This window comes from Polistes dominula, unplaced genomic scaffold (genome assembly GCF_049000335.1).
Source record: "Polistes dominula isolate Pdom_NZ unplaced genomic scaffold, Pdom_raw_medaka contig_16, whole genome shotgun sequence".
NCBI lineage: Eukaryota > Metazoa > Arthropoda > Insecta > Hymenoptera > Vespidae > Polistes > Polistes dominula.
In genome coordinates, this window is record NW_028301040.1 from 2,013,761 (window position 1) to 2,027,398 (window position 13,638).

The window sequence follows — 13,638 nt, forward strand, 5'->3', positions numbered from 1 at the left end:
ATTTTTTTTTTTACTTTTTTTTTTTTATTTATTTATAATCTCGCGCATTAATGAATTTTTAAAGGAAAAATGAGATACGTTAATTGTGCAACAATGTGTTAGGTATATATATATATATATATATATATATATCAGGTATTATTTGTTGTGTGCGAGAGACGACGCACGTTCTTGAGAGCGTTTTGTCGAGCGTTCACGAGGCCCGCGGGAGAGCCTTATCTCTGAAACCGGTCGAGCCTAACGAAACAAAACGAGGATTTGTGCGGAAAAAGGTCCAATAGAAACGATCCTCCTTCTCCTTCAACCACCACGTACTCTCTCTCTCTCTCTCTCTGTCTCTCCTCTCTCTCTCTCTCTCTCTTTTTCTTTTTCTCAAGTTCCGTTCCGTAGAAAAGGATCTTCTTCTCTTATTCGATTTCACTTTTCACCAAAAATATGTTTTTTTTTTCCCCCATCCCTTTTTTCCCTGCCGAGTCTTTGTTCCCAAACGAACTTTTCCAAAAGAATTTGTACTTTTCAATAGAAAAGAAATATAGAAAGACCTTGAGAAACAGTTTTAGGACAAGTTTTTTGAATTAAGAATAGGATTTTTGTATTTTTACAACTAACGGACCCCCCAGCATGTGCGTGCATGGGAACATTGGAAAATTTGTCTTCATTTTACAATGAAAGTGAAATTTTCTCAAAACAATAATGAAGAATAAGCGTTGAACGTTTCGATTTAACTATCAGTTTTCTTTTGCCGTCGCTAGACGAAATACGCATGCAATGTGTTAAAACTAAAATTATAATAATAATAATAATAATAATAATAATAATAATAATAATAATAATAATAATAATAATAATTCTTACAAGTTTGTCTGCTGGAAAACACTTGATTTGATTCATCCGCGAAGTTAGGGCGCTGTAATGATGCGCGTGAACCTCCATGATATCTTTTGCCAATGATATTACACAGACAACAAAAAATAAGTATTTATATTCGTTCAAACGTGGATCCACACAAATTGAAGCAAACCAGTAAACAAACGCATTAAACGCACATTCCTTTCCTTTAAATTTGATTTTCACTATTCCGATGAAACGGTATTAACAAAGGCACTCGCGTCGTTATCGTTGCTTCCCATCCGTGGTGTACTCTTCGGGAAGAGATGCACAAAAATAAAAAAAAATAAAAAAAGAAAGAAAAACAAAAAATTAAGTAAAAGAAACTAGACGAGAAACACGATGAGAAAAAGAAGGGGAAGGGAAGAGGAGTAAGAAAAATATCGAAATAATCGCACCGACAGGTGAAACACACCGTGCGTTCGTTCCGTAGAGAAGGTGTCTTTAACGTTAACCGTAGAACCTCAGGAATTTCACGGCTGTGAAATATAGGCACTAAAAGGGAAAGAAGATAAACGGAGTTAGGTAACTAATGTGGAACAGAGAGAGAGAGAGACGTAGTAAAGGATGATGCTGTAGTGTCTTGAAAAAAAGGAGTTTATGTTCGTGATATATCCAAGAGTGTCGCGAACAAAGATTGTGAGAAAGAGAAGGAAGGAAAGAAACGAAGAAGTTACGAACCAGTTCCGACCAAAGTCAGAACTCAACTGACTGGTCGGACGATGCTTTGGGCCCCTCTCTTTCTCTCTATCTCTCTCTCTTACACTCTTCACACACACTAACACACATATATATATATATATAGACGCACACAAACTCTGATCTCTCTCTCTCCCTCTCAACAGAGCGTTGGGGCCCTGGGTTCAGGTACCCTGAGAAGGCAAGACGGGCCGTTGTGGTGGGGAGAATAAAAAGGCGAGCCTAGAAAGGACCTAACTAAGGCTGAAAGAGGGGACTGTAAGAGCGGTCCGTGGAAGAACGTGGGGGGAATAAAGGGAAGAGAGAAAGAAAGGAAGAGAGGGGAGAGCTACTCTCTGTAGCCTTCCTTCCCTTGGCATCCCCTCTGCCCTTATTCAATTATGTTTCTCCATGGTAAATGCCCATATTGTTACGTTTGTCAATGGCGAGCTAAGTGAGGATCACATAGACGGATAATGCATCGTGAATTCTAACTTCGCGACCCTTCACCTTTATCTATCTTCTTTTTACCTTGTCTTTCTTGACCGTTTCTCTTTCCTTTATCTCTTTCTCTCTCTCTCTCTCTCTCTCTTTTTCTATTTCTATGTGCTTATCTTTTCTTTCAATATTTTTTTTTCTTCTTTTTAAAAAGCTTCCTTGGTTAAATCTTGTGAAGACACCTGTGTATAACTGTGTATACATCATCTACCATAAAGAAATTTTTCGTTTCAGGGGTTGAACATCGTGGCATGGATCAAGCATGCGATGCTGATGGTGTTTATTACTGACTTCGATGAATGTCATGGGAGAAACTTAGGGATGGACGTCAGGTAGTCTCTTCACTTTTGTAAAACTCAAGGGTCAGGAGAAACATTTTACTATTTATACAGTTCGAGGTCAATAAAGTTGATTTCGTGAAACTTTAGAAGGATGTTGCTTGAATTTTAATTGGGATATCAAAGTTTTATGAAACGATGAACAATTTGTCTCTGTGTTTCATCGTGTCAAAAAAAAAAAAAAAACTGCTTTTAATCAAAAGATTTTCTTTTTTTCCCTACTCCTACTCCTCCTTCCCCTTTCTCTCCTACTTCCCAATATTTCACGTAGAAATAAAATTTGTTTTGTAAATTAAATTTTTATTAAGTGAGGAACATTTCGAGTAAAATGGTATTTTATTATTTCGAAAGTAATTAAATAACAAATTCGGTATCACTGGGAATGATTGAGGAAGAATCGTTATGCTGCGAATAATTTTTTTTTTTTTTTATGACGATAGAAAGTATCTTTCGCAATAAAGATCCGCACATTGATTATTAAATGGATAGTGCGATACTGGTTTCAAATACTTCCGTTCAAAGACTTTCTCCCATGGTCATTCTCGCGCAACGGATGAACATAGAAAGTAGAGTTTGATCGCATTGAAACGTGAAAACCGTTCGTTGCGTGTTGCGTTATTAACGATAAGAAACAATTCTAAAAATGAACACATCTTTATCTCCATTGTAAAATCTAGACCACGTTAACTTAATTAACTGGACGACAAAATGTACATATAGCTTTGTATTTTCGAGCAAATCTTATCGAAATAACATCGGTAAAAACAACAGATGTACATTTGTCAATGAAGTATCCTGACACTGATCTTAACGAGCAAAACGAAATAATTGCTTTTTCTTGCTTTTAAATATAATATATATATATATATAAGGAATACATTAGTAAACTAATAAAATTCTGTGTTGTTATATGTCGAGAGAAGAAGAAGAATAAGAAGAAGACTCGTAAATAGTCAAATAGATATGCAGTGTTTTCTTGAAATACTTTTATCGGATAACGAGAGATTAATGTTTAAATTTAATTAAGGCACCTGTACAGCGTGATATTTTAGATGTAATATACAGAATAGTATACACATTTATTATTATCATCATCAATATATCCTTGATATATAAATAGAGTTCAACTTGTAGACTACATTGCACGCGATATTCATTTTGGTTATATAAAACATGGGTTATCTTACCTTAAGCGTACAGTTGTTATTGTGATTGACTGGTGGGTAAGCAGGATGACCTGGTAGATGGGGATGAGGATGTCCCGGATGGTGCGGATGGTCGGCCATCATACTACCGGCTCCATGATGATGTCCATTGGCACCCATGCCTTGGCCAGCTTGTAATGAGCCATAGGGAGTAGCTGGGTCCGTGGAAACTCCATGGGGTGGTGAATGTGGACTCGGGAGGTCCGGGGTTGTTGTGGTGCCTCCACCACCGCCACCACCACCTCCACCGCCTCCACCATTCGCTCCATAGCCGTGGTGAGGCCCACCGGGTCCTGTATGGTGTGGACTGCTTGACAAAGACGAGTGGTGGGGGTAGGCTGCGGGGTGGCCCGGGTGGTGGGGGTTCATACCAGCGGTTAGAGCGCTCGCCAGCTTGACCGATGAGAGGTGGGCCCAAGGAGCCCACCGACAGCTTGTCACGACAAAAAACAAAAGCTTTTGGGCCCTACCTCTCACTCTCTCACTATATCTTTCTCTTTTTATCTGTCTCTCACTTTTCCTTTTTTCTTTTGAACTTTTGTTTTATTATTTTATCTTGCTCCCGCCGCTAACCCCTTAGCGGACCTTACTGAGGTCCGACTATACGGAAACCGGTTCTCTTCTTCCGGTTCTCTTGGACTAACTGAAACAAGAAAGATGGTAGTCGTATTAGGAAAAATAGTAATATACTTTTCTTTTTTTCTAAGTTTACTTTGCTTTCTATGTATAACGAGTTAACTTAATGAATTATTTCTTTTTATTATTTTTCTCTAACATAGTTATTAATTCGTATAGTATAAATCTTTGACCAATGGGAGATATTATATCGTGCCAACGCACCTATGTATATACATATATCTACCGTTCAAGTTTAATTCTTTTTTTCCCTTATGGGTTTGTGCGATGGATCGTAGGCGTGTCAAGATCAAAGGCCTAATTTTCCGGCTGTTAATTTTGCGCTCGGATCAAAAACTCAAAACGAAAGAAGAAAGAAAAAAGAATCAAAAAAAAAAAAAAAAAGAAAAAACGAAAAAAAAAATAAAATAAAATAAAAGAAGAAAGAAACGAGAGAAAGCTTCTAAAACCATCGGTCAGTGTTAACGGCTGAACGCCCGTCTCTTTTTCCCAATCAAATTCGACCGATCGCGATGATGGGGTTGTAGTTTGGAATTCGAATGGGGGCAGAGGCGGAGGCTGAGGTGGCGAGGGTGGTGGTAGGTGGTGGTTGAACTGAATATGTGGATCGAGGATATGGCTCGAGGGTTGAGTATAGTGTGGTTGGATGACGGAGTTCGAAAACGAAGCGTCGCATTGTCACGTCGACGAACAAAGCTCGTTCTAATTACTCTCCTTTATGATCTTTTCCGGCATACCCCCAGTCGAATTTCCTCGGCCAATGTGGCGGCTTCGGTCCCCGTATGCTTCTACTATTCTACTACTCTTACGGAAAATGATCGCGTTACCCTCGTTATCCTCGTTATCGTTCGCAGTGTAAGAGTAAGAGACCGTATAACCAAACCCACAAGTGCGAGCTTTTCTCTAACGAATTAACGAAATGATGATTCTTTTCGGTGTAGTACAGTTCAGTATTATCGGTTCGCGAAAAACAAAAAAACAAACAAAAAAAATACGTCGTTACATCTAGATTTGACTGAAATGAAATTACAGAAAGAAAAAAAAATGCCAACGTTGTGATAAGTTTTTGTTCTTTAATTTTGTCCACGTTATTATTCTGATTCTCACCCTGACGTACTTTTTTTGGATTAAGTTGGACCCTTTGATGATCAATTATCGGCTTCAAAAAATCATTCGAAGAAGAAATATTACAAATAATTGTTTGATCTTTAAGACAAACATCAAAACATTCTTTTATTATCCTGTAATTCACACATACACACACACACATTACTATACGTAATCATATTAATTCATAAAACTTAATACTGACGTAAATATGGTACAAAAATTTGTAAATACTTGTTCATTTTATATTTGTAGTTTACGAATGACTACAAATATATTTTTCTATAAACTGTTAACGATCAATTTTTACAGGTTAAAAAAATTATACCGGACAAAGCATCGTTAAGTCTTCGAAACGAAATGCAAACACATGGAAACTCCATGAAAAGCGGAATTACTCGGCAAGGGACGGACAAAAAGAAATAGAGTGTGTGTGAGAAAGAGAGGTAGGTAGACAGAGAGACAGAGAGAGAGAGAGAGAGAGAGATAAAGAAAAGTGAAAAGTATAGAGAAGAGGAAGAGGGTTGGAAAGGGCCATTAGAATTCTAAAAACGACCAGGTCCCTTCGTTAAGAAAGCGTGAAACCCGCGTGAATCCCTCTATGCGGACACGCCCTGTTTAATTAACAATAATCGTCCTTTTTTCCCCAGTAAACGCAGCGGGTCGTTCATTCGTTGTGTTGCGTATCGTCCGAAAACTTGTACGTGTCCTTTCCTTTAAGGATAACGAGCACCTTATTCTTCTTCTTCTTCTTCTTCATCTTCTTCTTCTTTCCTTGGTTTTTTCTCTCTTCCATATACCTTTTTTTCTTTCTTCCTTTTTTTCTTTTTTTCCTACCGACACCGGGGCTCTCTTTATTTCAAATGCCGTGTCAAAAAATACGAGCTATAACGGTTTTCTTCTTTTCTTTCTTACTCTCTTTCTCCTTTTCTTTCTTTATCTTTATCTTTGACTCTTAAGCTCTATATCTATCCATAACTCGAGAACATACACACATACCACCTGACAGCTGCTGCTGCATCCAATTAAGCCTCGCAGCGTTATGCGCTAATTTCACTGTTAATTGTTAACCGTTCATTATTAATTACTCGTTCGCCTTATCGGAACATCTGCACGGGCAAGCTTCATTGGACGCCTTTTGCGTTGACAAGAGAGAGAGAGATAGAGAGATAGAGAGAGAGAGAGAGAGAGAGAGAGAGAGAGGGATACAGAGAGAAAGAATGAGTGAGCAAAATAACATAGAAAGAAAGAGAAAAAGAATAAGAGCTTATTTTATTACTCGTAAATGAATGTATTACGTTGGTAGTTCTGCCGGTGATACAACGAAGATGGATATAGCAAGAAAATACCGGAATGGAGAAACAGAGATAGAAACTAAGGTAGGGTACGGGGCTAGTGAGTTAGGGGGAGGAGGGTGGTAGGGAGGGAGGAGGGAAGGCAAAGAGAAGGATATTAATTAGAGAGAGAAATGTATTTTCCGCGTATTAATACCTACCTGTTTTGTTCTTTGCGTCTGAATCATTACGCAGATTGCCGCGTAGCAACGATATTAATCCCGAAGTAGCGGATATTTCATATATAACGAGGCCATGTGCCTGAGCCCGTTATAACCTGTCGCGACGAGAGAACACACATACATTTATACATACACATACACACGTCTTGCGATCTTGCGCAAAGTCCCTTTTCTTTCAGAAACCAAATGATGGATAATGATGGAACTTTTTCTCTTTTTCTTTTTTTTACCTTTCTTTAAAATTTACACAATATCTACAATAGTAAAACAGTTAACCTAGTTAGTCTTTTAATTAGATTTTATCTGGATGCTATGTCGAGATTATATTAAATATACGATTTGAATGATGAATAATTCTTATGATATATATATATGTATGTATAATTATCTTCAGTTGCCATCTTGAAACACTACGAGAATGTTACAAATGTATAACAACGGGATCTCTCTCTCTCTCTCTCTCTCTCTCTCTGGGTAGGAAGGATTAAATGAAAAGAATCTAACAGAATATATATATATATATATATTGTACTAGAGAGAGAGAAAAAAAGAGCGAATAGAACAAAAAGTTATCCTTCACATCGACGCGACGATGTATACGACGATGTAAAAATAATAAAAACAAAAAAACACACACAGACGTACACGTACACAAAAAATATCCACGTAATATTCCAAAAAAAAAAAAAAAACCAACAAACAAACTGTACACTTAGAGAAGAGCTAGAAATTTAATTAGTTTTTAAACAACTTAAAAGATTATACGTTTTCATTGAAAAATATAAAAAAAAAACCAACAAAATAAAAAAGAAAAAAAAAGTGCGTTTGTTCAACGAAACAAAGATATCTCTTAATCAGTTATCAATAAAATCCAATAAGAGTTGGCGTTTCCTGGGTAAAAATTTCATACCTCGGACACGTTTATTGTTCGTCAATAGCACGATTGAAAAAGAAATAATATCCTAGAGAGAGAGAGAGAGAGAGAGATAGAGAGAAAAGGGAAATAGATAGAAATATATAGAAAGATAGACAGAAATATAGGGAAAATAAAGGAAGATGAGAGAGAATTCAGCATGGATCCGAACAAATTTACGACCTATGACCCACCCTCGCACGAAAGCCCGCCCGCCGCTCGATTGCACGGGAATTTCGTGCGAGAGAGCTTTTGCGGAAGTGCGACGGTCGGGCGATAACAAGATGAAAACGAGGGGATACACCGGTAATTACTGAAATGATAATGACGAGGAGAACGACGACGACACTGTTTGCCCCCGTTTACCCCCGCTACCCTTTTCTGCCATCCTCTTCCTCGTCGTCGTAGTCGTCGTAGTCGTCGTCGTCGTAGTCCTAGTCGTCGGCAACGATAGAGAAGGATAACGACACTAAAAGGAAGAAAATGAGAGAAAGAGAGAGAGAGAGAGAGTTAGTGAAAGAGGAGGTGAGTGGGGTGAAGATGAAAAGAGGACTAGAGAGAGAGAGAGAGGCAGAGAAAACGGGGGAGAAGGTGGGAGGGTGGGTGGTAGGAAGGGAGAGCACGATCGGCTGCGATAGGGATAATTAACGATCACAATCGTACGAAAATGAGAACGGGGCGAGTGCGACGGTGACGATAACGAGCGGTCCAGCGATCTTATTAGCGATAAGCGACGATAACGAGGGCGCCTCGTTCCATACGATAACGACGGCGTTCCGGTGCTTGTAACAGTTGGAAAGGAACTCCGTCTAAAGATTGATACCGACGGCCCGGAACTCGTTTTCGATGCTAAACGTTGCTCCTGCTGCTGCTGCTGCTTCTGCTGCTGCTGCTGGAGGTGGCTCGTCGTCTTCGACGACTTTGCTTCCCCACTGTCTCCTTCGAATTGCAATGTAATCTTTCCTTCTGCTTCTTCTTCTTCTTCTTCTTACTTATTTACTTCTACTTCATTTTTTTGATTTTTTATTTGTTTTTTCTTTCTTTTCTTTTCTCTCTTGTTCAACAACCGCACTTCATCGAAGAGTAAAAAGTGTTATTCTCTTCTTCCTATTAATTAGTCCAACGAATATGTGTATATATGTATATATACTTAATAAGAAGTACGATTGATTTAGATTTGATTCTTCGATTTGTTTCTATTCGATACGAATCTTGATATGATCGAATGAATCAGGTGATACTTTTATCAAAATATATATATATATATATACACTTGTATTGATACTTTTGAGAGATAAACAACACAATGTATTTATTGTTCTAATGAAGAAAAAAAAAAAAGGTAAATTAAAATAAATACCATCGATAGAAATACTTTGGATATTTCTTTCTATTTATTAGTGTAATACATAGTTCTATTAATATCTTCATCTTGATAAAATAAATTATCGAAACAAATTCCATTCTATAATGATATAATTACAAACACGTTTGGAATAATATAGGTATACGAAAGAGGTGTGTTTGTTAAATGCATTTTTTACGATTCGTATATAATAAGGTACAGAACGGGGGAAAAGAAAAAGTAAGAGGCGTCGAACGTAGGAAGATCATCGGTGTCATGCGAACGTATAATTTCGAACGTCTCGCGCGAGAATCAGCGTCAGGGATGGTCTTTGTTCGTAGAAAAGACTCGAGATAAGTCTGGTGGTACCTACAAAACATTACTACGTATATACTATATACTATATATATATATATATATATAGACTCGAAGGGAATGCTCCGGTAATGACGGTCAAGAAGAGTCGGTACCCTCCCCCTACCAACCTCTTCTTCTCAAGCAATAATTTTCCCCAGGGAATGGTTCAGGCATTCCTGTGCAACTGGCCGGCAACAATAAAATAAAGCATTTATATCTTGTCATAATGCCCTTCCCTTCTCTTCTAAATACGAATACTCTCAGAGATGCTGGAAGATTTGCTTTACGTAATAAACGTTGTTTCGTGGACGAGCCAGTAGAAAATATCATCGAACTATCATCATTCGAGGAACAGACAAAGTATATGAGAGAAAGAAAGAAAATGAAACAGAACGGAAGAAGATCTGTTTGCAGAAAGGAGTAGGGTCCCACTTGGAGATGCAAAAAAAAGAAAAAAGAAAAAGAAAAGTAAAAGAAAAAAAAAGTAAACATAAAAAAAGAATTGTGAAGATAGAAGATAGGACCAATTCTGAAGAGAGACAAAACTCGGCAAAGGTTTGTAATGATAACCTGTGTTGCTGAGTTATAATAACCTAGAGAGACTAGTAAGACAAGTTTGAAAATAATCTAATTATTGGTATAAATGATTATAGTAATTAGAAATGAAGAGAGAAGGAAAAACATAGAGAAAGAGAGAGAGAGAGAGAGAGAAAGAAAAAGAAGATGGTTTTGATTTTTGGTCCTGGTTGCCTCGTGGACCAACTATTACAGGTATAACTTAGGAGGGCGTACAAATGAAAAGGCATACACACACACTCTCTATCTCTTTCTGTTGCGGCCCTCTTTTTCGTGGAACCGGCATGCCCGCGAGAGAAAAGGAGGTGGAGATTACGATGAGAGGAAAGAGAAAGGGAGAAAGGGAGAGAAGGAGAGAGAAGTAGAGAGGGAGGATCATCGGGTGGCCGCGTTTCTGGTATGCAATTACGTAGAGAGGAACCCCGACAGCCGGAAGAATCGGTCCGTAACGTTCCTCGTGTATGCAACAAGTACGACGCGATAGCTCTTTGCCCTTGAGGATCACTTAATGACGCCGCGCGTAGCAGATACATTTATTAGCTGCGTTCCGTTGGGTGTTCTTTATGATTGTCTTTCTTTCTTTTTTTTTTTTTGTTTTTTTTTTTTGTGTATTTTTTGTTTTGTTTTCATTTTTATTTTGTTACGTTACCTTACTCGGCAGGTATCGTAGTTAGTGATTCATATGATGAATATTCGTTCTATGGGTTTAATATTTTTCCTCTCCCTATGTTTTCCCATTTAAAATGTCAGTCTTTTTTTTCTTTCTTTCTTTCTTGATAATACGTATCGAAGATAGATCGAACCTTAATTTTCTCCCTTTCTCCTTTTTTTCCCCCCTCGGTCAAATGTATTTAATTGCATTTGACTTTATATATACAGGGGAATCGTGATAATTACGATTAATTGTTCCTAACAATGTGTAAGTTAAATACAAAAGTATAAAGTAAGGTATGATCGTTTTAATATGGTAGGAAAAGAAAAAACTGAACAACCCCGTACAGGTTTAACATTTAAAAGGGGAATCGATTTAAGGCCGTCGTTTAGAAGGCCTCGGTGGTTATGAGCTCATAGAAGATACAGCAGAATGCCCTTAGACCCTTAATACGTATTTAATTAAGCGTGGCATAGCTGAACGAAGAGAGTGTAAGAAGGATGTTGGTGTAAGAGGTAGTAGGGATATATTGAGAAAGAGAAAGAGAGAGAGAGAGAGAGAGAATGAGAAGGAAAACGGGGTGAGAGGGGTCGGGTTTATAGTGGATATCAGTAGAGGGTACCATAACTCTTCCGCCTCCAGCAGAGCCAGCTTCACCGGCACTTATGCGTGCACCTACCGCTATGGAATTTCATCCTCGCCGTTGCGACATAAATCTCCGTCGCATTAATGCCCCGTACGTAGGGTAAGGCCCGTACTACAGCAGCAGCAGCAACAGCAGCAGCCAACAGAGGCTTCCTGCGTTTCGGTGTGACGGCCTCCTAATAATAATACGTTCTTCTATCTCACTCACTCATTCACTCACTCACTCAACTCTATTTTGCACTTGCTCCAATCTCTGAGAAGATTCTGTCCTTTGAACGAGGGGTAATTCAAAGTTTTCTTTTTCTTTTTGAGAGAGAGAGAGAGAAAGAGAGAGAAACATTTAATGAATACTTTTAATACCATTGATCTAAGCTAACTAACATGTTAATACCTCAACTCGTTAGGATTATTTAATACTTCATACTTAACAAGATATTTTATCGATTAAGGAATATTTTGTAATCGATTATATCTATTTAAAAATGAGATTTATTCAACAATTTTATTTTGTATTAAATGACGATATATAAATGGTGTGTTAATGATAATCCTTCATTTCATATAAATTCATGGTATTTAATATATAATGTTGAGAAGGTTAAAGGTTGTTGAGAATATTGTCATAAGCATGTCAAGTTGTGTTTTATTCTTTTTTTAACAAGAGTTTAAGAAATATTATATTCCTAAGGGTCAATTCATATAGGAACATGGAATTTTCTTGGTGTCTCTTTCGTTCGTTTAAGAAAACAAGAATAAGACTAAGAAGAATAAGAAGAAGAAATAAGAAGAAGTAGTAGTAGTAGTAGTAGTAGTAGTAGTAGAGAAAGAGCAAGGTACGTTCCGGCATTAAAGTTAAAGTGTAAAAGTGTTATTTGCGCACGGCTCGGTGCGGGCAAGCTGTACGAAGCGAAGCCGATACAGGCTTCGACCCCCGACGGCCCCCATAAATATCCGGTAGTGGCAGCTTGTTACTACACACTATGCGAACTTCAAACCGACCACGACACTCAATATCTCTCGGCTACTCGTTCGTCAGGATTCCGTTAGCTCTCTCTCTCTCTCTCTCTCTCTCTCTCTTTCCCTCCCTCACACCACACACAGTTTACTTGCCCTGTTGAAAATTTTCATCCTTATTTTTATTTTCCCCCCCTTTTACCGAAGAGAGTCGTTGTCACATTTTCCAGACGTGCCATAAACGCTTCGAGAATAAACCTTTTTTCTTTTTGTTTTCCTATACCTAACCATCACCCTATTCCTCATTCTTTTCACTTTTTACAAAAGGTTTCTTCTATTTTTTTTTTATGGTGTTGTTTTTTTTTTTTTTTTTACTCAAATTCAGGTAAAGAGTAAACTCAGGGACTTTTTTTTCTTTTTATTCTAACGAAAGAGTAGAAGAGTTGAGAAGAATGTTGCACGAAGATTCACAAGGTGGTACTAAAGATGAGAACGAGAGAGTGAGAAAGAGAGAGAGAGAGAGAGAGAGAGAGAGAGAGAGAGAGAGAGTAAATACGATGGACGACGAGCAGAAAGTGCGGAACTGGAATCGTTGCCAATCACGTGGACAGCGGGCTTTGTTTCTAAAAGTGTTCGCATAGCGGCTCATCGTCGTTTGAAAATAACCATGTCGACGTTGGTGTGTTAGCTTAGGATTAAATCGTGCTGACGCATCATTGACGCGGAACTAGTTGATTGAGTCGTATCTTTATCTTTGTCTCTTCTACTTTTGTTAAACGAACAGGAAGATGATTAGTCGACTATATTGAATTCTAATAATTGTAATAGTCATTTGCTTACATAACCGATCGTTCAATCGGTAAATTAATTTTACATTTATACACTTGTTAAACGTATCATTACATATATATATATATATCTTTATATATAAAAATTCAGTGCTACATTGTTGGTTTCCAATGAACTTCGAAACTACTGAACCGATTTTAATGAAATTTTTTTTATTTTGTTTGATTTTTTTCAACTTAGGATATACGATAGTTTTTATTGCAATTATTTTTATCTTTTATTGCTAATTTAAGGATTTATTATTTTAAGGTTATCTAGGTCTTTAAGTACTGTAAGTTTTTAATAGATAACACTGGGGATTACAATTCAATTATTTCAAGTTTTATTTTTTCAGATTTATATACGACATAACTTTACCTTTTATTTTTTTGAGTATTATTATTTTATGTATTCCATTCTACTTGTGGTATTATTTTGTGTGTTGTTATAATTTAGTAAGTAGTTTAGAATTATATTAAATCAACATTTTATAACAAAACTA

The 13,638-nt window shown here is 37.4% G+C and overlaps 1 protein-coding gene across 2 annotated transcripts in view; it reads right to left on the minus strand.

Annotated features, from left to right (window-relative positions):
* The window catches only part of LOC107067182 (uncharacterized), a 108,209-nt gene that overhangs the window by 48,737 nt on the left and 45,834 nt on the right, over positions 1 to 13,638 (minus strand). For both annotated transcript variants that reach the window (XM_015322452.2, XM_015322451.2), the window contains exon 2: positions 3,590 to 4,250. In XM_015322452.2, the coding sequence (XP_015177938.1) occupies positions 3,590 to 3,976 (387 nt within the window). In that variant the 5' untranslated portion in view covers positions 3,977 to 4,250. The remainder of the gene's footprint in view (positions 1 to 3,589; positions 4,251 to 13,638) is intronic.